The following is a 27,334-nucleotide window of genomic DNA, read 5'->3' on the forward strand; positions in this document are numbered from 1 at the left end:
CTAGGTGACAACCACAAGCTCTATGTGGTCGTTGAGCACCTGAAATGTTGCTTAGTGTGAAGAGAAACTGAACTTTAGTTTTATTTAATTTTAATTAATTTAAATTTGTATTTTTTAAAGACTTTATTTTATTTTTGACAGAGTATATACAAGCAGGGGGAGAGGCAGAGGGAGAGGGAGAGGCAGGCTCCCTGCTCAGCAGGGAGCCCGATGTGGGGCTCGATCCCAGGACCCTGAGATCATGACCTGAGCCGAAGGCAGATGTTTAACCATCTGAGCCACCCAGGTGCCCCAGTTTAAATTTGTATTTAAAATCTGGTACTCAATTCCATTACTGGAAAACTTTTAGTCTACTTGCAATGACTTGAGTATGTGAGGCTGTTCCGGCAGCTAGGAAGTTCTGAAATCAAAATACAGATCAAGAGCTTCCCAAGAGTTTTTAGCAGTGGAATTGAGATGTGCCGTTAATGTAATCTATACACCAGGCTTCAAGTTTTCCAATGTGGCCGCAAGACACTTTAAAATTCCCCGAGTGACTCACATGAAGTTCTTATTGGACAGACTGTAGATGTTAAGATGATGCATAGTTTTCCCAAACCAGATTACCCGTCTTTGGTGGCCCTTGGGGGTCTTGGAAAATGTTCAACGCCGTCTACTTCCCTTGAAGTTCTTTGTTTCAGAGCAAGTTCACCAACCAAAAAAAAAGAGAGAGAAGAAAGAAAAACCCACATGGGCAGAAATACTGCTGGGGTCATTTACTCCGTGCCAGATGTGGGCCTGCCAAGGCCATCATTCAAATGGCAAAGCTTCAGACTTTAAAAGAAAACGTAATTACTCTCACCCCTGCCCTCCCCACCTCGTGGAGCTATAATGAAGCTAAGTGAGAAGCCGTCTGTAAAAATGCTGTGACATCTGCCCAAGGCCTGATTAGAATAACAGTCAAGTAAGCACTTTTCCACATGTTCTATAATCTTCACAGCACTTAGTGCATAGCCGAGACCCCCATTTAGTAGAAAACCATCTCTAGCCCGAGTCACATAGCTAACACACAATGGAGCTGACACCTAGGTGGCTACTCTGAACCATCAGGGAGTTCATGAGCACTGGTCAAGGGGACAAGGGATCTCACTATCTGGCAACAATTCTCAAATGAGAAACTGAGGCTGGAGGTCTCTCTGCCCCTCTGATCTGCAGGCTGCCCTTCCTGGTCCTTAGAGGGCAGCCAGTCTCTGTGGGAGCAACAGATTCCATGACAGCAGGGAAAAGGGAGGGAAACTTCCTGAATGGACTCAGTCTTTCCAGATCTCTTCTGGAACCAGGACCTCATCCTTGAGCGGGCTCTGCACACTCAGGTGTGCACCCAGGTGGCATCAGGATGGTCAATAGCTGCTCATTTGTCCAAAGCAACTGTTGACTCTCCAGGGCTGCTTGAACCTCTGGCCGTGAAGCTGCCCTCATTCCTACGCCCACAGCCCTCCAGCTGCCTCCTGCAACCTCCAGCCCTGAATGCCTGGTTTTTCCCTTCTCAGTCATTACCCGAGGCGGGCCTGGCATGGGCAGGGGAGAAGGACAGGGCCCAGCCCGAGCCCCTGGATTCCAGGCCTGGACTTCTCTTTTGAAAGGTGGTAGTTTGACTTGGAATGAGATGCGCCTACACCTGCCAAGTTCAACACACAGTGGAGACAAACACAGCTCTATCCCTGAGAGGCCCCGGCTAAGGCAAGGCCCAGACAGGGCAGTTCATCCGGCGAACAGGGCAAGGGGGGGAGGCCCAGGCTCCAGAGCAGCTGGATGGAAGTGGGGAAAGTGCAGTTGGAGGGCTGAGTGGCTGAAAAATGAGGAGGCAGTGGTTGACTTACCACTGCTGCCTCCCTCCTTTCTCCAGCTTGCTACTTTCCCTCTGGCCTTAAAATAACCCTCTAAGGTTTGATTTGAAGTCTTTTGTTGTTGTTTTAACGGGTCCTCCTCAGGGAGGGTTTCCAGCATTTCCAGGAGCTGGCGTGGCCTCAGAGCAAAGCAACTTCTGCCACACCCGGTCCCTTCCTCACGGAATCCCGGCCAGCACCCAGGGCTCCAGCTCAGCCAAGATCCTCCTCCCCTTCCCTGGCTGTCGCCCCTTCTCTGCCACCATTCCCGGGGGTGGAAGGGAGAGCTGGGGTGATGGGGGGAGCACTCAGTTTAAAAGAGCTTCAGCCCAAACCAGAGAAAGTCCTAGAATGCAGAAGAAAGCCCTGTTAGCTCTGAGTTGCTAGACCTGGGGAGAAAGGGAGGACAGAGCGGATCACAAATATACCACTTCTGGATGGTTCCTACTGCCAAGTATGAATCAATTGCTCTGGAGTCCTTGACAGGCTATTTCAAGGTCTCCACATGAGCTGATGTGAGTTTTAGCTGCTGGTCTCTAACAGAGATGGATAAAAGACCCCAGGTAATTTTAGCCTACCTGGATACCAGAAAGGGTCTGTAGGGCCCATTTCTAGATTCAGCTGAAGCTGATCTGAAACACTAAGTGGCTCTATATTTACAGTTGAACTTCAGTAATTATTACAGAATGACTAGTTAGACCAGTCCTGACACTTCTAATAGCAAATTAATGGTTGTTTATAAAACTCTCCCCAGGTATGGCTGCTTAGCATATCAAAAGGCTGGGAAAATACCCCCCAGATCACCTTGGGAAGAGAGCCTGGCACAACTCTAATGGGTGATTTTGCTGGGCTTAACAAAGATCTCAGGAGGAGAGCGAATTCCAATGAAGGTGAAAGGCATACTTTAAATAAACCATAGATTTAAAAAATGCTAAAACATAGACAGAGGAGCCCCCCATACAATATTCAACAACTCTCTTCTAAGTAATTTTAAATCCTGGAACATACGTTCTGCCCTTGGACTCGGTATTATATAATTCCCACTGTGACGACAAGTAAACTCTCTTATGTACATAGCATTTATGAGATTATAAACACAGAGCCCTGTGTACTGTAACCTCTGGGCAAGTAAAGTGATTTTAATCCCTAATATTCACCAAGCTTGATTCTCACCTTTGCTGTCTTTAGAATGTAAACAGTTGAACAGAGAAAGAGGGGATCCCACTGGGCTACCAATAATATCTGCGTTGAGATTTTACTGCGTGTCAAGTGCTTTAAGGACCTATTCATCTAATCCTTAGAATAGCTCTTGGGTTTTTCCCCCATTTTACAGATGAGGCACTAAGGATCCAAAAGGCTTATGTAACATGCCAAGGTTATACGGAGCTTTTAAGTGCCCAAAGCCAGGATTTAACCAATGGGCATCAAACTCCAGATCCCGTGGCTTGATCACTATGCCACGCTTCCCTAATTTGATAGTAAACTAATTTGTTGACTAGTGGTTTGAAGTTTTAGCTATCTAATTTAGTTTTCTGATTTGAAGGGAGCAGAAACTGTTGGGGCACCACAGAATCCCCCCTCAGAAGTTTTTACTGTTTCTAAGTTCCCCTCCCCCAGCTGCAGTGAACCTTTGCCTTTATATTCATTTGCCACAAATTTGCAACACGTTTTGCAACAAAGTCCCACAAATTCGGTGGTTTAAAACAGCATACATTTATCATCTTAATAGTTCTGGAAGTCAAAAGTCCAAAATAGGTCTCATGGGGCTAAAAGCAAGGTGCCACAGGGCTCTATTCATTCTGGAGGCTCTAGGGAAGAATCCATTTCTTGTCCTTTCTGGTTTCTAGAGGCTTCCTGCATTCATGGCTGGTGGCCCCCTCCACATGTAAAGCCATCAATGGCATCCTCCTGAGCTCTGCATCCACCATCACATCTCTGACTCTCCTGCCTCCCTCTTTCAATGATAAGGATCCTTGTGATGACACTGGGCCCGCTGGATAATCCAGGCTAATCTCTCCATCTCAAGATCCTTACTTTAATCACATCTGCAAAGTCCCTTTTGTCACCTAAGATAAGGTATTCACAGGTTCTGGGGATTAGGATATGGACATCTTTGGGGGTCATTATTCTGCCCACCACAGCTTCTAATGGATGCAACTGTTTCTTTTCCAAGGACTTCCCTTGAGCTACTGGAACCACTTTGCCCCAAAGCATAGAGAGCTAGAAGTTCCTGTTAGTGTTGCCAACAAAACATGTTGGCTGGAACAGGAGGCTTTTACTGCTAAAACCAAGATAGTCCTGGACCAACTAGGATGGTTGGTTGCCCTACCCCAGAGCCAATGACTGACAGTGCTGGATTATGAAAATCCAACTCCCTTGCTTCAAGGATGGACAAATTCTGAAGGATAATTTACACTCCAGAGTTCCTCTAGAGGATCAGGCTTAGGCTTCCGACTCTGCCTAAAATTACATCCTTATCAGGCTTCTCTCCCTTCCCTGTCCTTCTTCCCCACTCCCTTAGTAAATTCTACTGGAAGCAGTTCCTTAGCAAACCATCTACACACCAATCTTCATCTCAAGACCTACCATTGTGGTGACCAACCTAAAAGCATTCAATTTATTTAAATTTTTCAGGTATTTATATAGGATTGTGGTGACGGTCTTTTAAAATATCTCTTATTACCATAACTTAGAGGTCTGTTGGTTGAAATACTAAATTTAAAAATTCCTCACCTCAGATAGATCATAACTTTTACTTCAGGAAACAAAAAGGGAAGGGTGGGAGAAGCGTAGCAGAAAAAATAAGCTAATGACAAGAGAAGCATTTTATTGGAGGTGAGCTTATAAAATCTGGCACTGAGTGGAAGAATGAGATAAAAGAATTAAAAAGAAAGAATTCCAAGTGGGAGGAGCAAGATGGCAGAGGAATAGGAGACCTAAATTTCGTCTGGTCTCAGGAATTCAGCTGGATAGGGATCAAACCATTCTGAACACCTACAAACTCAACAGGAGATCGAAGAAATGAATAGCAACAACTCTGAACAGAAAAGCGACCACTTTCTGGAAGGTAGGACATGCGGAGAAGTGAATCCGAGGCGATATTCGGGAGGATAGATGGCGGGAGAGGGGCCTCCGTCGGCCGCTTCTGGCAAGTGATAGAGCCGCGGAGCACAAAATCGGAACTTTTAAAAGTCTGCTCCGCCGAGGGACGTCACTCCGGTGGCTAAGCGGGGGGTGGAACCCTCGGGGACAGTGTGGTCTCAGGACCCTCGGGGTCACAGACAGACCGGGGGTGCCTGAGTGTGGCAGAGCTCCCAGGTAACGGAGCAGAGAAGCCGGCTGCAGAGATGGGGCCCAGGCGCGGGCTCTCAGCTCGGGGTGGCCATAATCCGTGATCCGCGGCACAGTCGGGCCCCTGCTCCTCCAGCAGGGACCCAACAAGCGGCAGATCCGGGGAGACTCCTCTTCCTCCCCCGGGAGGAGCCACGCAGGAGTGCACCGCAGGGATCTGCTGGGTTTGGAGACTCCACCCGGGGTCGGGTGCCAGAGATAGAGGCGCGCAGTCTCAGGCCAGGTGAGCACGGAGTGCAGCCGGAGACCGGGGAGACGGGAGTGACGGACGGCTTTTCTCTGGGGGCTCACTGAGGAGCGGGGCCCCGAGTTCTCGGCTCCTCCGGGGCAGAGATTGGGAGGCTGCCATTTTCACTCTCTGCCTCCAAAGCTGCACGGAAAGCTCGCAGGGAACAAAAGCCCCCGAGAGCAAAGCGGAGCAGATTACCTAGCCGGGAGGGGGCAAGGGCGGGGCAATTCCGCCTCCCGCAGAGACATTTGGGAACCACCGCAACAGGCCCCTCCCCAGAAGATCAGCGAGAACAGCCAGCCAAGACCAAGTTTACCGATCAATGAGAACGGCAGAACTCCAGCACTAGGGGAATAATGCACATAGAATTCATGGCTTTTCCCCATGATTCTTTAGTCTTTCAAAGTTAATTTTTTTTTTAACTGTCTTTTTTTTTTTTTTGGAATTTTTCTTTTTCCCTTTTTCAACCAACATCATATCAATCCCTTTTTTAAAAAAACATTTTTATTTTTCATTTTTAGAGTCATATTCTATCCCTTCATAGTAGTTACCCATATTTTTGGCATATATATATAAGTTGTTCTCTCTTTAAAATTTTGAGATAGTTTCTTCTAACAGATTAAAATATACCCTAAATCTCTAGTATATGGTGTTTTCTATTCCCCCGCCTGATCACATTCTCTCCCTTTTTTTTCTTTTTTCTTTTTTTAAATCCTCTTCTTTCTTTTTTCAAACAACTTCTTATCAATTCCTTTTATAAAATTTTTTATAATTTCCATCTTTACAGTCATATTCCATCCCTTCATCATATCAACCCTTATTTTTGTACATATATATGTTTTTCTTTCTTTAAAATTTTGGGAGGCACTTCTTTTTTTTTTTCTTTAAGATTTTATTTATTTATTTGAGAGAGAGAATGAGAGAGAGAGAGCATGAGAGAGGGGAGGGTCAGAGGGAGAAGCAGACTCCCTGCCAAGCAGGGAGCCCGATGTGGGACTCGATCCCGGGACTCCAGGATCATGACCTGAGCCGAAGGCAGTTGCTTAACCAACTGAGCCACCCAGGCACCCTGGGAGGCACTTTCTTCTAAAAGACCAAAATACACCCCAAATCTAGTGTGTGGCACTGATCTATATACCAGCCTGATCATACTTGATCACATTCTGGTTTTTTGTTGTTGTTTTGTTTTGTTTTGTTTGTTTTTATCTTTATCATTTTCTTTTTCTTTTTTTCTTTTTCTTTTTTCTCTCTTTCCATTTCTTTTTCCACTGCTTCAGTTATTTTCTGATTTGTTTAGAGTATATTTTCTGGGGATGTTGTTACTCTGCTAGCATTTTGTTCTCTCATTAATCTATTCTCCTCTGCACAAAATGACAAGATGGAAAAAATCACCTCAACAAAAAGAACAAGAGGTAGTACCGACTGCCAGGGACCTACTCAATACGGACATTAGTACAATGTCAGATCTAGAGTTCAGAATGATAATTATAAAGATACTAGCTGGGCTTGAAAAAAATATGGAGGTTATTAGAGAAACCCTTTCTGGAGAAGTAAAAGAACTAAAATCTAACCAAGTAGAAATCAAAAAGGCTATTAATGAGGTGCAATAAAAAATGGGGGCGCTAACTGCTAGGATAAATGAGGCAGAAGAGAGAATCAGTAATATAGAAGACCAAATGATGGAAAATAAAGAAGCTGAGAAAAAGAGAGATAAACAACTACTGGATCATGAGGGCAGAATTCGAGAGATAAGCGATACCATAAGCCGAAACAACATTAGAATAATTGGGATCCCAGAAGAAGAAGAAAGAGAGAGAGGGGCAGAAGGTATAATGGAGCAAATTATAGCAGAGAACTTCCCTAATTTGGGGAAGGAAACAGCCATCAAAATCCAGGAGGCACAGAGAACCCCTCTCAAAATCAATAAAAATAGGTCAACACCCCGACATCAAATAGTAAAAGTTACAAGTCTCATAGACAAAGAGAAAATCCTGAAAGCAGCTCGGGACAAGAGATCTGTAACCTATAATGGTAGAAACATTAGATTGGCAACAGACCTATCCACAGAGACCTGGCAGGCCAGAAAGGACTAGCAGGATATATTCAAGCACTAAATGAGAAAAATATGCAGCCAAGAATACTATATCCAGCTAGGCTGTCATTGAAATTGAAGGAGAGATAAAAAGCTTCCAGGACAAACAAAAACTAAAGGAATTTGCAAACACAAAACCAGCCCTACAGGAAATCTTGAAAGGGGTCCTCTAAGCAAAGAGAGACCCTAAAAGCAACATAGACCAGAAAGGAACACAGACAATATACGGTAACAGTCACCTTACAGGCAATACAATGGCAATAAATTCCTATCTTTCAATAGTTACCCTGAATGTAAATGGGCTAAATGCCCCAATCAAAAGACACAGGCTATCAGACTGGATTAAAAAACAAGACCCATTGATATGCTGTCTGCAAGAGACTCATTTTAGACCCAAAGACACCCCCAGATTGAAAGTGAGGGGGTGGAAAACCATTTACCATGCTAATGGACACCAAAAGAAAGCTGGGGTGGCAATCCTTATATCAGACAAATTAGATTTTAAACCAAAGACTGTAGTAAGAGATGAGGAAGGACATTATATCCTACTTAAAGGATCTATCCAACAAGAAGACCTAGCAATTATAAATATCTATGCCCCTAACATGGGAGCAACCAATTATATAAGGCAATTAATAACAAAAGCAAAGAAACACATCAACAACAATACAATAATAGTGGGGGACTTTAACACCCCACCCCTCACTGAAATGGACAGATCGTCTAAGCAAAAGATCAACAAGGAAATAAAGACTTTAAATGACACACTGGACCAAATGGACTTCACAGACATATTCAGAACATTCCATCTGATTTGGGTCTTCAGAATACACATTCTTCTCTAGTGCCCATGGAACATTCTCCAGAATAGATCACATCCTAGGTCATAAATCAGGTCTCAACCGGTACCAAAAGATTGGGATCATTCCCTGCCTATTTTCAGACCACAATGCTTTGAAACTAGAACTCAATCACAAGAGGAAAGTCAGAAAGAACTCAAATACATGGAGGCTAAAGAGCATCGTACTGAAGAATGAATGGGTCAACCAGGAAATTAAAGAAGAATTAAAAAAATACATGGAAACCAATGAAAATGAAAACACAACTATTCAAAATCTTTGGGATGCAGCAAAGGCAGTCCTAAGAGGAAAGTATATAGCAATACAAGCCTTTCTCAAGAAACAAGAAAGGTCTCAAGTACACAACCTAACCCTACACCTAAAGGAGCTGGAGAAAGAACAGCAAATAAAGCCTAAACCCAGCAGGAGAAGAGAAATAATAAAGATCAGAGCAGAAATCAATGAAATAGAAACTAAAAGAACAGTAGAACAGATCAACGAAACTAGGAGCTGGTTCTTTGAAAGAATTAACAAGATTGATAAACCCCTGGCCAGACTTATCAAAAAGAAAAGAAAAATGACCCAAATCAACAAAATCATGAATGAAAGAGGAGAGGTCACAACCAACACCAAAGAAATACAAACAATTATAAGAACATATTATGAGCAACTATATGCCAGCAAATTAGATAATCTGGAAGAAATGGATGCATTCCTAGAGATGTATCAACTACCAAAACTGAACCAGGAAGAAATAGAAAACCTGAATAGACCTATAACCACTAAGGAAATTGAAGCAGTCATCAAAAATCTCCCAACAAACAAAAGCCCAGGGCCAGATGGCTTCCCAGGGGAATTCTACCAAACATTTCAAGAAGAATTAATACCTTTTCTTCTGAAACTGTTCCAAAAAATAGAAATGGAAGGAAAACTTCCAAACTCATTTTATGAGGCCAGCATTACCTTGATCCCAAAACCAGACAAAGACCCCATCAAAAAGGAGAATTACAGAACAATATCCCTGATGAACATGGATGCAAAAATTCTCACCAAAATACTAGCCAATAGGATCCAACAGTACATTAAAAGGATTATTCACCACGACCAAGTGGGATTTATCCCTGGGCTGCAAAGTTGGTTCAACATCCGCAAATCAATCAATGTGATAGAATACATTAACAAAAGAAAGAACAAGAATCATATGATCCTCTCAAAAGATGCAGAAAAAGCTTTTGACAAAGAACAGCATCCTTTCTTGATCAAAACTCTTCAGAGTATAGGCATAGAGGGTACATACCTCAATATCATAAAACCCATCTATGAAAAACCTACAGCGAATATCATTCTCAATGGGGAAAAACTGAGAGCTTTCCCCCTAAGGTCAGGAACGCGGCAGGGATGTCCACTATCATCACTGCTATTCAACATAGTATTGGAAGTCCTAGCCACAGCAATCAGACAACAAAAAGAAATAAAAGGCATCTGAATCAGCAAAGAAGTCAAACTCTCACTCTTTGCAGATGATATGATACTTTATGTGGAAAACCCCAAAGACTCCACCCCAAAACTGCTAGAACTCATACAGGAATTCAGTCAAGTGGCAGGATATAAAATCAATGCACAGAAGTCAGCGGCATTGCTATACACCAACAACAAGACAGAAGAAAGAGAAATTAAGGAGTCGATCCCATTTACAATTGCACCCAAAACCATAAGATAACTAGGAATAAATCTAACCAAAGAGACAAAGGATCTGTACTCAGAAAACTATAAAATACTCATGAAAGAAATTGAGGAAGACACAAAGAAATGGAAAAACGTTCCATGCTCATGGATTGGAAGAACAAATATTGTGAAGATGTCAATGCTACCTAGAGCAATCTACACATTCAATGCAATCCCCATCAAAATACCATCCACTTTTTTCAAAGAAATGGAACAAATAATCCTAAAATTTGTATGGAACCAGAAAAGACCCCGAATAGCCAGAGGAATGTTGAAAAAGAAAAAGCAAAGCCGGCGGCATCACAATTCCGGACTTCCAGCTCTATTACAAAGCTGTCATCATCAAGACAGCATGGTACTGGCACAGAAACAGACACCTCAATCAATGGAACAGAATAGAGAACCCAGAAATGGACCCTCAACTCTATGGTCAACTCATCTTTGACAAAGCAGGAAAGAATGTCCAATGGAACAAAGACAGTCTCTTTACAAATGGTGTTGGGAAAATTGGATAGCCACATGCAGAAGAATGAAACTGGACCATTTCCTTACACCACACACAAAAATAGACTCCAAATGGTTGAAAGACCTCAATGTGAGACAGGAGTCCATCCAAATCCTAAAGGAGAACACAGGCAGCAACCTCTTCGACCTTAGCTGCAGCAACTTCTTCCTAGAAACATCGCCAAAGGCAAGGGAAGCAAGGGCAAAAATGAATTATTGGGACTTCATCAAGATAAAAAGCTTTTGCAAAGCAAAGGAAACAGTCAACAAAACCAAAAGACAACCGACAGAATGGGAGAAGGTATTTGCAAATGACATATCAGACAAAGGGCTAGTATCCAAAATCTATAAAGAACTCATCAAACTCAACACCCAAAGAACAAATGATCCAATCAAGAAATGGGCAGAAGACATGAACAGACATTTTTCCAAAGAAGACATCCAAATGGCCAACAGACACATGAAAAAGTACTCAATATCGCTCAGCATCAGGGAAATCCAAATCAAAACCTCAATGAGATACCACCTCACACCAGTCAGAATGGCTAAAATTAACAAGTCAGTAAATGACAGATGTTGGTGGGGATGTGGAGAAAGGGAAACCCTCCTACACTGTTGGTGGGAATGCGAGCTGGTGCAGCCACTCTGAAAACAGTATGGAGGTTCCTCAAAAAGTTGAAAATAGAACTACCATACGACCCAGCAATTGCACTACTGGGTATTTACCCCAAAGATACAAAAGTAGGGATCTGAAAGGGTATGTGCACCCCGATGTTTATAGCAGCAATGTCCACAATAGCCAAACTGTGGAAAGAGCCAAGATGTCCATCGACAGATGAATGGATAAAGAAGAAGTGGTATATATATACAATGGAATATTATGCAGCCATCAAAAGGAATGAGATCTTGCCATTTGCAATGACATGGATGGAACTGGAGGGTATTATGTTGAATGAAATAAGTCAAACAGAGAAAGACATGTATCATATGATCTCACTGATATGAGGATTTCTTAATTGCAGGAAACAAACTGAGGGTTGCTGAAGTGGGGGGTGGGGTGGGAGGGATGGGGTGCATGGGTGATAGACACTGGGGAGGGTATGTTCTCTGGTAAGTGCTGTGAATTGTGCAAGACTGTTGACTCAGATCTGTACCTCTGAAATAAATAATGCAATATATGTTAAGAAAAAAAAAAGAAGAAGAAGGTGGTAGCGGGAGGGGAAGAATGAAGCGGGGGAAATCGGAGGGGTCGACGAACCATGAGAGACGATGGACTCTGAAAAACAAACTGAGGGTTCTAGAGGGGAGGGTGGTGGGAGGATGGGTTAGCCTGGTGGTGGGTATTGAGGAGGGCACATTCTGCATGGAGCACTGGGTGTTATGCACAAACAATGAATCATGGAACACTTCATCTAAAACTAATGATGGGGATTAACATAACAATAAAAAAAAATAGCAGCAACTCTCTGAACAGAAGAACAACCACTTTCTGGAAAGTAGGATGTGCAGAGAAGTGAATCTGAGGTGATATTCGTGAGGATAGACGGCAGGGGAGGGGGCCTCTGTTGGCCGCTATCAGCAAGTGATAGAGCAGCGGACCACAAAATCGGAACTTTTAGAAGTCAGCTCCACTGAAAGACATCACTCTAGTGGCTAAGTGGCGTGTGGAACCCTCGCTGGGACAGTGCGGTCTCAGGACCCTCGGGGTCACAGAAAGACTGGGGGTGCCTGAGTGCTGCAGGGCTCCCAGGGATCGGAGCGGGGAAGCCAGCTGCAGAGACAGAGCTGAGGCGCGGGCTCTCAGCTTGGGGTTGCCATAAACCGTGATCTGCGGCACAGTCGGGCCACTGCTCCTCCAGCAGGGACCCAACAAGGGAGACTCCCCTTCCTCCCCTGGGAGAAGCGGCATAGGAGTGCACCACAGGGATCTGCTGGGTTTGAAGACTCCACACCGAGTCGGGTGCCAGAGATAGAAACCCTCGGTCATAGGCTGGGTGAGCACGGAGTGCGGCTGGAGACAGGGGAGACGGGAGTGATTGACTGCTTTTCTCTGGGGGTGCACTGAGGAGTGGGGCCCTGAGTTCTCGGCTCCTCCAAGGCGGAGATTGGGAGGCCGCCATTTTCACTCTTGACCTCCAAAGCTATACAGAAAGCTTGCAGGGAACAAAAGCTCCCGAGAGCAAACCCAAGCAGATTACTTAGCCCGGACTGGGCAAGGGTGGGGCAATTCCACCTCCAGCAAAGACATTTAGGAACCACGGCAACAGGCCCCTCCCCCAGAAGATCAGCAAGAACTGCCAGGCAAGACCAAGTTTCCCGATCAATGAGAACGGAAGAACTCCAGTGCTAAGAGAATACTACACATAGAATTCATGGCTTTTTTCCCCCTGATTCTTTAGTCTTTTAAAGTTAATTTTTTTTATTTTCTTTTTCTATTTTTTTATTTTTATTTTTCCCTTTTTCAACCCACTTCTTACCAATTCCTTTTTTTTAATCTTTTTTAATTTTCATTTTTAGAGTCATAGTCTATCCCTTCATTGTAGCTAACCTTATTTTTTGTATATATATATATAAGTTGTTCTCGCTTTAATATTTGGGATACAGTTTCTTCTAACAGACCAAAATGTACCCTAAATCTCTAGTGTATGGCTTTGTTCTAGTCTCCTGCCTGATCACATTCTCTCCCTTTTTTTTTCTTAATTTCTCTTCTTTCTTTTTTTAACCAACTTCTTATCTTATCAATTCCTTTTATAAAATCTTTTATAATTTTCATCTTTACAGTCATATTCCATCCCTTCATCGTATTTACCCTTATTTTTGTGCATATATAAGTTTTTCTTTCTTTAAAATTTTTGGAGGCAGTTTCTTCTAACAGACCAAAATATGCCCAAAATCTAGTGTGTACCACTGATCTATTCACCAGCTTGATCATATTTGATCATATTCTTTTTTTTTCTTTTTCTTTCTTTCCCTTTCTTTTCCTGCAGTTTCAGGTCTCTTCTGATTTGTTTAGTGTATATTTTTCTGGGGTCGTTGTTACCCTGTTAGTATTTTGTTCTCTCATTCATCTATTCTCCTCTGGACAAAATGACAAGATGGAAAAATCACCTCAAAAAAAAAGAACAAGAGGCAGTACCGACTGCCAGGGACTAATCAATACGGACATTAGTAAGATGTCAGAACTAGAGTTCAGAATGATGATTATAAAGATACTAGCTGGGCTTGAAAAAAGCATGGAAGATATTAAAGAACCCCTTTCTAGAGAAATTAAAAGAACTAAAATCTAACCAAGTTGAAATCAAAAAGGCTATTAATGAGGTGCAATCAAAAATGGAGGCTCTAACTGCTAGGATAAATGAGGTAGAAGAGAGAATTAGTGATATAGAAGACCAAATGATGGAAAATAAAGAAGCTGAGAAAAAGAGAGATAAACAACTACTGGATCATGAGGGCAGAATTCGAAAGATAAGCGATACCATAAGACGAAACAATATTGGAATAATTGGGATCCCAGAAGAAGAAGAAAGAGAGAGGGGGGCAGAAGGTATAATGGAGCAAATTATAGCAGAGAACTTCCCTAATTTGGGGAAGGAAACAGCCATCAAAATCCAGGAGGCACAGAGAACCCCTCTCAAAATCAATAAAAATAGGTCAACATCCTGACATCTAATAGTAAAACTTATGAGTCTCATAGACAAAGAGAAAATCCTGAAAGCAGCTCAGGACAAGAGATCTGTAACCTACAATGGTAGAAACATGAGATTGGCAACAGAGCTATCCACAGAGACCTGGCAGGCCAGAAAGGACTGGCATGATATATTCAGAGCACTAAACAAGAAAAATATGCAGCCAAAAATACTATATCCAGCTAGGCTGTCATTGAAAATAGAAGGAGAGATAAAAAGCTTCCAGGACAAACAAAAACTAAAGGAATTTGCAAACATGAAACCAGCCCTACCAGAAATATTGAAAGCGGTCTTCTAAGCAAAGAGAGAGCCTAAAAGTAACATGGACCAGAAAGGAACACAGACAATATACAGTAACAGTCACCTTATAGGCAGTACAATGGCACTAAATTCCTATCTTTCAATAGTTACCCTGAATGTAAATGGGCTAAATGCCCCAATCAAAAGACACAGGCTATCATATTGGATAAAAAAAAAAAAAGACCCTTCGATATGCTTCTGCAAGAGACTCATTGTAGACCCAAAGACACCTCCAGATTGAAAGTGAGGGAGTGGAAAACCATTTACCATGCTAATGGAAACCAAAAGAAGGCTGGGGTGGCAATCTTTATATCAGACAAATTAGATTTTAAACCAAAGACTATAGTAAGAGACAAGGAAGGACACTATATCCTACTTAAAGGGTCTATCCAACAAGAAGATCTAACAATTGTAAATATCTATGCCCCTAACATGGGAGCAGCCAATTATATAAGCCACTTAATAACAAAAGCAAAGAAACACATTGACAATACAATAATAGTAGGTGACTTTAACACCCACCTCACTGAAATGGACAGATCATCTAAGCAGAAGATCAACAAGGAAATAAAGACTTTAAATGACACACTGGATGAAATGGACTTCACAGATATATTCAGAACATTCTATCCCAAAGCAACGGAATACACATTCTTCTCTAGTGCCCATGGAACATTCTCCAGAATCGATCACATCCTAGGTCATAAATCAGGTCTCAACTGGTACCAAAAGATTGGGATCATTCCCTGCATATTTTTGGACCACAATACTTTGAAACTAGAACTCAATCACAAGAGGAAAGTCGGAAAGAACTCAAATACATAGAGGCTAAAGAGCATCCTACTAAAGAATGAATGGGTCAACCAGGAAATTAAAGAAGAATTTTAAAAATTCATGGAAACAAATGAAAATGAAAACACAACTGTTCAAAATCTTTGAGATATAGCAAAGGCAGTCATAAGAGGAAAGTATATAGCAATACAAGCCTTTCTCAAGAAACAAGAAAGGTCTCAAATACACAACCTAACCCTACACTTAAAGGAAGCCTAAACCCAGCAGGAGAAGAGAAATAATAAAGATCAGAGCAGAAATCAATGAAATAGAAACCAAAAGAACAGTAGAACAGATCAACAAAACTAGGAGCTAGTTCTTTGAAAGAATTAACGAGATTGATACACCCCTGGCCAGACTTATCAAAAAGAAAAGAGAAACGACCCAAATAAATAAAATCATGAAAGAAAGAGGAGAGGTCACAACCAACACCAAAGAAATACAAACAATAAGAACATATTATGAGCAACTATATGCCAGCAAATTAGATAATCTGGAAGAAATGGATGCATTCCTAGAGATGTATCAACTACCAAAACTGAACCAGGAAGAAATAGAAAACCTGAATAGACCTATAACCACTAAGGAAATTGAAGCAGTCATCAAAAATCTTCTAAGAAACAAGAGCCCAGGGCCAGATGGCTTCCCAGGGCAACTCTACCAAACATTTAAAGAAGAATTAATACCTTTTCTTCTGAAACTGTTCCAAGAAATAGAAATAGAAGGAAAACTTCCAAACTCATTTTATGAGGCCACCATTACCTTGATCCCAAAACCAAAGATCCCATCAAAAAGAAGAATTACAGAACAATATCCCTGATGAACATGGATGCAAAAATTCTCACCAAAATACTAGCCAATAGGATCCAACAGTACATTAAAAGGATTATTCACCACGACCAAGTGGGATTTATTCCTGGGCTGCAAGTTTGGTTCAACATCCACAAATCAATCAATGTGATACAATACATTAATAAAAGAAAGAACAAGAACTATATGATCCTCTCAATAGATGCAGAAAAGGCATTTGACAAAGTACAGCATCCTTTCTTGTTCAAAACTCTTCAGAGTACAGGGATAGAGGGTACATACTTCAATATCATAAAAGCCATCTATGAAAAACCCACATCAAATATCATTCTCAATGGGGAAAAACTGAGAGCTTTCCCCCTAAGGTCAGGAACGCGGCAGGGATGTCCACTATCATCACTGCTATTCAACATAGTATTGGAAGTCCTAGCCACAGCAATCAGACAACAAAAAGAAATAAAAGACATCTGAATCAGCAAAGAAGAAGTCAAACTCTCACTCTTTGCAGATGATATGATACTTTATGTGGAAAACCCAAAAGACTCCACCCCAAAACTGCCAGAACTCATACAGGAATTCAGTAAAGTGGCAGGATATAAAATCAATGCACAGAAATCAGTGGCATTCCTATACACCAAGACAGAAGAAAGAGAAATTAAGGAGTCGATCCCATTTACAATTGCACCCAAAACCATAAGATACCTAGGAATAAATCTAACCAAAGAGACAAAGAATCTGTACTCAGAAAACTATAAAATACTCCTGAAAGAAATTGAGGAAGGCACAAAGAAATGGAAAAAGGTTCCATGCTCATGGATTGGAAGAACAAATATTGTGAAGACGTCAATTCTACCTAGAGCAATCTACACATTTAATGCAATCCCTATCAAAATACCATCAACTTTTTTCAAAGAAATGGAACAAATAATCCTAAAATTTGCATGGAAACAGAAAAGACCCCGAATAGCCAGAGGAGTGTTGAAAAAGAAAAACAAAGCTGGTGGCATCACAATTCCGGACTTACAGCTCTATTACAAAGCTGTCATCATCAAGACAGCATGGTACTGGCACAAAAACAGACACATAGATCAATGGAACAGAATAGAGAACCCAGAAATGGACCCTCAACTCTATGGTCAACTCAGCTTCGACAAAGCAGAAAGAATGTCCAATGGAAAAAAAGACAGTCTCTTCAACAAATGGTGTTGGCAAAATTGGACAGCCACATGCAGAAGAATGAAACGGGACCATTTCCTTACACCACACACAAAAATAGACTCAAAATGGATGAAAGACCTAAATGTGAGAGAGGAGTCCATCAACATCCTAGAGGAGAACACAGGCAGCAACCTCTTCGACCTCAGCTGCAGCAACTTCTTCCTAGAAACATCGCCAAAGGCAAGGGAAGCAAGGGCAAAAATGAACTATTGGGACTTCATCAAGATAAAAAGCTTTTGCACAGCAAGGGAAACAGTCAACAAAACATGACATATCAGATAAAGGGCTAGTATCCAAAATCTATAAAGAACTTATCAAACTCAACACCCAAAGAACAAATGATCCAATCAAGAAATGGGCAGAAGACATGAACAGACATTTTTCCAAAGAAGACATCCAAATGGCCAACAGACACATGAAAAAGTGCTCAACATCGCTGGACATCAGGGAAATCCAAATCAAAACCTCAATGAGATACCACCTCACACCAGTCAGAATGGCTAAAATTAACAAGTCAGGAAACAATAGATGTTGGTGGAGATGTGGAGAAAGGGGAATCCTCCTACACTGTTGGTGGGAATGCAAGCTGGTGCAGCCACTCTGGAAAACTGTATGGAGGTTCCTCAAAAAGTTGAAAATAGAGCTACCATATCATCCAGCAATTGCACTACTGGGTATTTACCCCAAAGATACAAATGTAGTGATCTGGAGGGGTATGTGCACCCCGATGTTTATAGCAGCAATGTCCACAATAGCCAAACTATGGAAAGAGCCAAGATGTCCATCGACGGATGAATGGATAAAGAAGATGTGGTATATATATGCAATGGAATATTATGCAGCCATCATAAGGAATGAAATCTTGCCATTTGCAATGACATAGATTGAACTGGAGGGTATTATGCTGAGTGAAATAAGTCAAACAGAGAAAGACATGCATCATATGATCTCACTGATATGAGGAATTCTTAATCTCAGGAAACAAATTGAGGGTTGCTGGAGTGGTGTGGCATGGGGAGGGTTGGGGTGGCTTGGTGATAGACACTGGGGAGGGTATGTGCTATGGTGAGCACTGTGAATTGTGTAAGACTGTCGGAATAGCAGACCTGTACCTCTGAAACAAATAATACATTATATGTTAAGAAAAAAGAAGAAGATAGTAGGAAGGGAAAAATGAAGGGGGAGAAATCGGAGGGGAAGACCAACCATGAGAGACTATGGACTCTGAGATACAAACTGAGGGTTCTAGAAGGGCAGGGCATGAAGGGATCGGTTAGCCTGGTGATGGGTATTAAAGAGGGCATGTATTGAATGGAGCACTGGGTGTTATACGCAAACAATGAATCATGGAACACTACATCAAAAACTAATGATGTAATGTATGGTGATTAACATAACATAATAAAATAAAATTTAAAAAATATATATATATATATTTTAATGCATGCAGGAAGCCTAAAAAGTTATATCTCATGCCTTTTCCTACAAAGCTACTGCTGATGTGCTTCAGAAAAAAATAAGAAAATGAAGAGGAAGGAAAACCTAGAGCCAAAGAAAGAACCCAAAGGAGGGATGATAGCTACCTCAGGTTTAAAGAGTGACCATTTCAGGAGAAGCAGACTGGTGGAACAGTGTTTGGGGCTTTTTTAAATATACTTTTAACTACCTAAAAAATCATGTTAATACAGATAGATCTGATAAAGCATTTGAGAAAAAATTTAATGATAGGTACATAGGTTAACAACTGAATTAATGATTGGAGACAATTATTAACACCAGGAAAAGAATTAAAAAGGAAATATAATTAAAGTGCTTTCCTATACTCTGCAATAAACAGTATTTGCACAAAGCTAACAATGAACAATGCAAACTGACAACTGAGTAAATCAAAAGTTATAAACATATAGATGAACAGATGTAGTTGGTGTTACAGGTTGAATGGTATCCAAAATTCATATGTCAAAGTCCTAATCCCCTTCTGAATGTGACTGTATTTGGAGATAGAATTTTTAAAGAGGTAATAAATGTTAAATGAAGTCATTAAGGTGAGCCCTAATCCAATATGACTGGTGTTCTTGTAAGAAAAAGAAATTAAGACACAGATATGTACATGGAAGACCATGTGAAGACACCAGAAGAAAATGGCCATCTATAAGCCAAGAAGAGAGCCTTCAGGAGAAACCAACCCTCTTGCTACCTTGATCTTGGACTTCCAGCCTCCAGAACTGTGAGGAAATAAATTTCTGTTGCTGAAACTGCCCAGTTTGTAGTACTTTGTTATGGCAGCCCTAGCGGACTAAGACAGTTGGGAAACATGTCAGTCAAATCTTCATAAATTATAATAGGAAGTCAATGTGCAAAAATATCCAAAATTGACAAATCAAGAAATTTAAAATTTGAATATAAATATAATTTTTTAAAAGCATTTGTTAGTATGAACCTCCCTCCACTTGGCTTCAAGCTACCAGGACGCAGCCCCCCACACACACACCCTTAATCTTCTCCTCAGCTCTTCTACTGAAGAATTTGACTTTCAGGATGACAGGCTGTTTTGGGAGCTTTCCTTTTCCCAAAACTTTGTAGTAGCCCAATTGCACCACATCAATGATAAGAGCAGCTCCAGTCCTATTTTTGGCAGCATTTACCCGCATCTGCTCACTGACCAATGTCCACAGTTTATCAAGGTTGACAACTGGGCAGAAGCTCTGGTTCCTCTTTAAGTGGTAATGCCTCCTACCAACTTTTCCAAAGTAACCTGGGTGATATTGATCGAAGTTGATCCTGTGGTGAAGCATGCCACCAGCATGACCCTGGTGTCCTGAGTGCTTTTGGTGCTTGCCCATGAGGCTGTGGACCACATGGCCCTGAAGTTTCCAGGTCTTCCTCAGTCTGGATGGCATGTCAGCAGCCCAGATGAAAGAGCTAATTTTTAAAAGCTAAAGGAATTTAAAGAGTTGTCTCTGAAGAATGAGATGGGGCTCCCCACTCCACCTTGAATCTTTAAAGCCAGATGTATTTCAGAATTCAGATATTTTCTGATTTTTAAAAGATAATATGCACATACTGTATTATAAGCACACAATTACGTGCTCATAATTATGAGTAGCACCCCATAATTAACACAATATTCTTTTTGAGAGAGAGAGAGAGCACAAGTGAGGGGGAGGGACAGAGGAAGAGGGAGAGAGAGAGAATCCCAAGCAGGCTCAGTGCCCAGCACAGAGCCGGACCCTGAGATCAGCCGAAATCAAGAGTCAGACTCTTAACCAACTGAACAACCCAGGCGCTCCAACACAATATTTTTGCAAAAGGACTTTTAACTTTAGGTCAGGTTTTGCCACCAGAATGAGTTTTGGTGCTAAGGTACCCCCCAAAAATCCGTTTTCAAAGCTTTTTTTGATTTAAAAAATGCATACCAGTGACTGCGTTTGATATTTTTAAATATATACAGTACTTTGATAAAAATCAAAATCATTTTTAAAAGGTGACTCTGGCAGAAGTGTGGAAGGAGATTTGGGGGAGTGGGAGTATGCCAGGGGCAAGACTAGAGTCAGAGGCTAATGAACAGGCCAACATGACAATGAAGATCAGATTTAAGGATGGGAAGTAAGGCAGCAATGATGGGTAAAAAAAGAGAAAGAATGATGGATTTGAGAGATCTTGTGAACAAATCAAATGGGATTGGTAAAAGAGAAGGCACAATCATGGACAAAACTCAGACTCTTGATTTGGGAAGTTGCATGAAGGTGCCATGAATTGAATGGGGAAGGCAGAAGGAAAGAACATTTGGAGGACAAGGAGACAAGTGAAGTTTTCATTAGGAGATATTTCGGTGAGATTTTCATTAGGGGATATTTCGGATGCATTGGAAGGCATCGGGGCAAATATATATTTGACATACCCAACGAAAGAGTTCCTAGGGGGTGGGGGGTAGGAGGGGCAAAGTAGGGACAGGATTTAAGCACGCAGCCCTCCTTCCTGCTTTGCTTTCTTTTCTCAATGAAGTCTTGTTGTGGGAGAGAAAATGACAATCCTTGAAGTCAGTCCACTAAGTTCCCATGCCCCAAACCCAGGAGGCAGTTCACAGGGCCATAGACACCCTGAGGGTCCTCTCATAAGAAAAGGAAATTGCTCCTCAGAAAAGCCATTAATGGCTGAAGTGATAATTGAAAACTCCCTTTGATAAGAGAAGCTGAAAATAATTCATCTTCTCCTATCTCCCCAGATCAAAATTAGGGAAATAGTCAGAAAGAGAAACTACTTCTCAAAAAAGTGCCAGTTTTAAATTGTTTCGGGGATTTCAACATCAAACTTCATATGCTATTTAGGACATATCAGAGAATAAGAAAAGAAAGAAAACATCTCCATTCTTTTAAAGACACTGACATAGAGCTGATATCAAATCTTGCCCATGATAATTGTTTTTAAAAACCACTCCAATATATGTAAGTATACATTAAAAGTCTAAATATAATAGCAATAGAATCTAATGGTATTTCAAAATTAATTCAAGTGGAATTTATTCCAGGAAGGTAGGCACAGTTAAAAATTAGGAAATCTGGGGTGCCTGGGTGGCTCAGCTGGTTAAGTGTCTGCCTCTGGCTCAGATCATGATCCCAGGGTCCTGGGATCGAACCCCGCATTGGGTTCCCTGATCAGCGGGGAGTCTACTACTCCCTCTGCCTCTCCCCACAACCCAGCTTGTGCTTTCTCTCTGGCTCATTCCCTCTCTCTCTCTCTCTCTCTCAAATAAATAAGTAAATAAAATCTTTTAAAAAATTAGGAAATCTAAGTAGTATATTTCTTCAATATATTTGATCCATAATGGATTAAAGGGAGAAATCATGTGATAATCATGAGAGATTTCCAAGAAGCATAAGACCATGGTTCTTTTAGAAACTCAATAAAATTAATAATATATACAATCACAAAACTAACAGCTTAATGGTGAAACATAAACATTCCAATTAAAGTCCTAAACAGTATTCAGTTGACCTTCTGAGCTTCACAGAGGTTAGGAGTACTGACTCTCCATGCAGTTGAAAATCTGTATGTAACTTTGACTCCCTAAAAATATAACTACTAATAGCCTAATGGCCTACCCATAACAGTTGATTAATAGTTATTTTGTATGTTATATGTATTACATACTATATTCAAGTAGGCTAGAAAAAGGAAATGTTATTAAGAAAGTCATAAGTAACAGAGAATACATGTACAGGACCATACCATGTGTTTTGAAAAAAAATCTGTGTGTAAGTGAACCTGCACAGTTCAAACCCATGTTGTTCAAGGGCCAACTGTAAGCATGTTAAATAATAAAATAACTAAAAAGTAAAATAAGTACATTAATATTCTAAACAAGAGGGCAAGTTTCCCATATTTGCAGATCTTGTCATTACATTCCTCAAAAACCCAAGAAAATCAATTGGAAAATTATCAGAGATAATCAATAAATTCAATAAAGTGATCAGTTACAAAATAAATGCAGAAAATCAGTAGGTTTCTTATACACCAAGAATAAAAATCTAATTCACTTAGAAAAGTCAATACAAAAACAGATCCCACTCTCTTTTCAAGCAGGTCAACCTTGAGTAAGACCTACCTATAGCAGTTGAAGATCCAGAAAATGACTTCCTTAGACTCACCATACTCTAATACTGCCTGGAAAGTCCTCATGTATCCCCACTGATATTTATACCCCACTTTGAAGACCAGCTCCCTAACAGGAAAGGCTAGAACCAGTAGATAAAGAGTAACAAAATAATTAAAACTCTCTAAACACACACACAAACGATCCCACTCACATTAATATAAGATCCATCTGAATAAATCCAACAAACATGGACACGACCTATAAAATTAAAACTATAAAATTGTACTTAATGATCTAAAAGAACATAGGAACATATGGAGAAGAATGCCATGTTCTTGGATAGAAAGATTAAAAATGTAAAGTTGTCACTTCTCCCTAAATCTATAAGCTGAGCCACTGTTGATCAAAATTTCTAGATAAATTTTCAAGTTTGAAAACAAATGTGTAAGAAGAGTCGAATTAGTCAAAAAAGAAGAATATTAAGGGGAATTCATGTTATTATATTAAATGTACTATAAATCTATAGTTACTAAAACATTTGATGAATGAATAGACTGATCAGTGAAACAATATAGAGGTTGTATGTTTAAAGGGTGGAATCTCGGGCGCCTGGGTGGCTCAGTTGGTTAAGCGACTGCCTTCGGCTCAGGTCATGATCCTGGAGTCCCTGGATCGAGTCCCGCATCTGGCTCCCTGCTCAGCAGGGAGCCTGCTTCTCCCTCTGACCCTCCTCCCTCTCATGTGCTCTCTGTATCTCTCATTCTCTCTGTCTCAAATAAATAAAATCTTTAAAAAATAAATAAATAAAAAAAATAAAAATAAAGGGTGGAATCTCAAATCAGTGAGTTATTGAAAATAAATGCATGTAGCTGCTTTTCTTACAAAAAACAAAATATTTTTTCTAAGTCCACTTCCTCATAAATCACTTTCACACTAACCCTCCACTCAGAGTCTACACTGTTTAGAACCCAATCTAATCTGCATTGCTTTATTTAATTTTCAAATACAAACCTATGAGGTAGATTTTATTCTGTTTTACAAGTAAAGAAAACAAGTTTAAAAAGTTGAGAAATGGTATGTTAAGGAAAAAAAAAGAAGAAGATAGCAGGAGGGGAAGAATGAAGGGGGGGAAATCGGAGGGATAGATGAACTATGAGAGATGATGGACTCTGAAAAACAAACTGAGGGTTCTAGAGGGGAGGGGGGTGGGAGGATGGGTTAGCCTGGTGATGGGTATTGAGGAGGGCATGTTCTGCATGGAGCACTGGGTGTTATGCACAAACAATGAATCATGGAACACTACATCTAAAACTAATGATGTAATGTATGGGGATTAACATAACAATAAAAAAAATCTTCAAAATCTTCAAAAAGTTGAGAAATGGTTACAGGTTAAGTAGGAGATCTGAAAATAAAAACCAGGTCCAGGAGGCTCCAGAGCTCATTCCCTCAGCCCCTCTGGGGGCTCCTTCCTTTCCTAGTCTCTCGTTGACCTTAAGGTAGAAGCCAAGTATACCTACCTCTTCTGAAGGTTTACCAGAGTAAGTCACATCAGTAATCCTGGAATGCCATGAACAAAGACATATGTTTGCTTAACCAATGCCCCAAGATATGCAAGATAATTGCAGATAAAAATATCCAAAAACTGCAGAGGTTCTGCCAACTATAAAAACCCTACCACCCCCTACTTACATCAATGGACATATCATCCAACAGAAAATCAACAAAAGGAGGCACCTGTGTGGCTCAGTCAGTTAGGTGTCCAACTCTTGATTTCGGCTCAGGTCATGATCTTGGGATGGGGATGGTGGGATTAGGCCCATGTCAGTCTCTGCACTCTGTGGGTAGTCTGCTTGAGATTCTCTCCCTCTCCCTCTGCCTCTGCCTTTCCCTCTGTTTGCATGTTTTCTCCCTCTCTAAAAATGAATGTATAGATCTTTAAAAAAAAAAAAAAGGAAGAAAAGGAAAATCAACAAGGAAGCAATGGTTTTGAATGACATACTGGACCAGATGGACTTAACAGATATATTCAGAACACTCCATCCTAAAAGAGCAGAATACACATTCTTTTCAAGTGCACATGGAGCATTCTCTAGAATAGATCACATGTTAGGCCATAAAACAAGTCTCAACAAATACAAGAAGATTGAAGTCATACCATGCGTCTTTTCTGACCACAACACTTTGAAACTAGAAGTCAACCAAAAGAAAAAATCTGGAAAGACCACAAATACATGGAGGTTAAACAATATGCTACTAAACAATGAATTGGGTCCACAGGAAATAGAAAAAAAGAAATAAAAAAATACATGAAAACAAATGAAAATGAAAACACGATCCAAAACATTTGGGACACAGCGAAAGTGGTTCTGAGGGAAGTTTATAGCAATATAAGCCTACCTCAAGAAGCAAGAAATATCTCAAACAACCTAAACTTACACCTAAAGGAGATAGAAAAAGCACAACAAACAAAGCCTAAAGCCAGCAGGAGTGAAATAACAAAGATTAGAGCAGAAATAAATGATATAGAAACTACAAACAAACAAACAAAAAAATAGAACAGATCAATGAAACCAGGAGATGGTTCTTTGAAAGAATTGATAAAATTGATAAGCCTCTAGCTAGACTTATCAAAAAGAAAAGAGAAAGGACCTAAACAAATAAAATCACAAACAAGAGACGAGAAATAACAACCAACACCACAGAAATACAATTATTAAGAGAATATTATGAAAAACTGTATGCCAACAAATTGAACAACCTAGAAGACATGGACAAATTCCTAGAAACATATAAATTACCAAAACTGAAACAGGAAGAAATAGAAAACTTGAACAGACCAAAAACCAGCAAAGAAATTAAATCAGTAATCAAAAAACTCCCAACAAATAGAAGTCTGGGACCAGATGGCTTCACAGGTGAATTCTACCAAACATTTAAAGAAAAATTAATACCAGTTCTTCTCAATCTATTCCAAAAAATAAAAAAGGAAAGAAAATTTCCAAATTCATTCTATGAGGCCTGCATTACCCTGATACTAAAACCAGATAAAAACAACACTTAAAAAGAGAACTATAGGCCAATATCTCTGATGTGAAAATCCTCAACAAAATACTGACAAATGGAATCCAACAATTCATTTAAAAAATCATTCACCATGATCAATTCGTATCTATTCCCATATTGCAAGTGTGGTTCAGTATTCACAAATCAATCAATGTGATACATCACATTAATAAAAGAGGATAAAAACCATATGATCATTTCAATAGATGCAGAAAAAGCATCTGACAAAATACAACATCCATTCATGATAAAAATCCTCAACAAAGTAGGTTTAGAGGGAACATACTTAACCTAATAAAGGCCATAGGTGAAAAACCCACAGCTAATATCCTAAATGGATATTTAGGTAGGTAGGTAGATAGTATCTTAAAACTCTCAGTTTTTCCTCTATGGTCAGGGATGTCCACTGTCACCACTTTCATTCAACATAGTACTGGAAGTTCTAGCCTCAGCAATCAGACAACAAAAAATAAAAGGCATCCAAAATGGAAAGGAAAAAGTAAAACTTTCACTATTTGTAGAAGACATATACTATATACAGAAAACCCCAAAAGACTCCACCAAAAAACTGCTAGAACAGATACATGAATTTAGCAAAGTCGCAGGATATAAAATCAACATATGGAAATCTGTTGAATTCCTATACACCAAAAACAAAGAAGCAGAAAGAGATTTCAGGAATAAATCCCATGTACAACTGCACCAAAACCAAAAAGATACCTAGGAATAAACCTAACCAAAGAGGTGAAGGACCTACGCTCTGAAAACTATAAAACACTGATGAAAGAAATTGAAGACAACACAAAGAAATGGAAAGATATTCCATGTTTGTGGATTGGAAGGACAAATATTGTTAAAATATCAATACTACCCAAGGCAATCTACACATTTAATGCAATCCCTATCAAAATACCAACAGCATTTTTCACAGAGCTAGAACAAACAATTCTAAAACAGTATGGAACCACAAAAGACCTCAAATAGCCAAAGCATCTTTAAAAAGAAAAGCAAAGCTGGAGGCATCACAATCAAGTTACATTGCAAAGCTTTAGTAATCAAAACAGTATGGTGCTGACACAGAAATAGGCACATAGATCAATAGAACACAACAGAGAGGCCAGAAATAAACCCACAATTATATGGTCAATTAATCTCCAACAAAGCAGAAAAGAATGTCCAATGGGAAAAAGACAGTCTCTCCAACAAATGATGTTGGGAAAAC

At 40.3% G+C, this 27,334-nt stretch overlaps 1 protein-coding gene across 1 annotated transcript; it reads right to left on the minus strand.

Moving 5' to 3' along the window:
• Positions 1-19,906: 19,906 nt before the first annotated feature.
• On the minus strand, positions 19,907-20,350 carry LOC123842043 (large ribosomal subunit protein uL15-like). Its single transcript, XM_045871481.1, has one exon. It carries the CDS (start codon positions 20,348-20,350, stop codon positions 19,907-19,909), a length of 444 nt encoding a protein of 147 aa, XP_045727437.1.
• Positions 20,351-27,334: the final 6,984 nt, after the last annotated feature.

Source organism: Mirounga angustirostris, unplaced genomic scaffold, assembly GCF_029215605.1.
Source record: "Mirounga angustirostris isolate CCGP_5_RB_7025 unplaced genomic scaffold, mMirAng1.0.hap1 SCAF_1, whole genome shotgun sequence".
In the NCBI taxonomy this organism is placed as follows: domain Eukaryota; kingdom Metazoa; phylum Chordata; class Mammalia; order Carnivora; family Phocidae; genus Mirounga; species Mirounga angustirostris.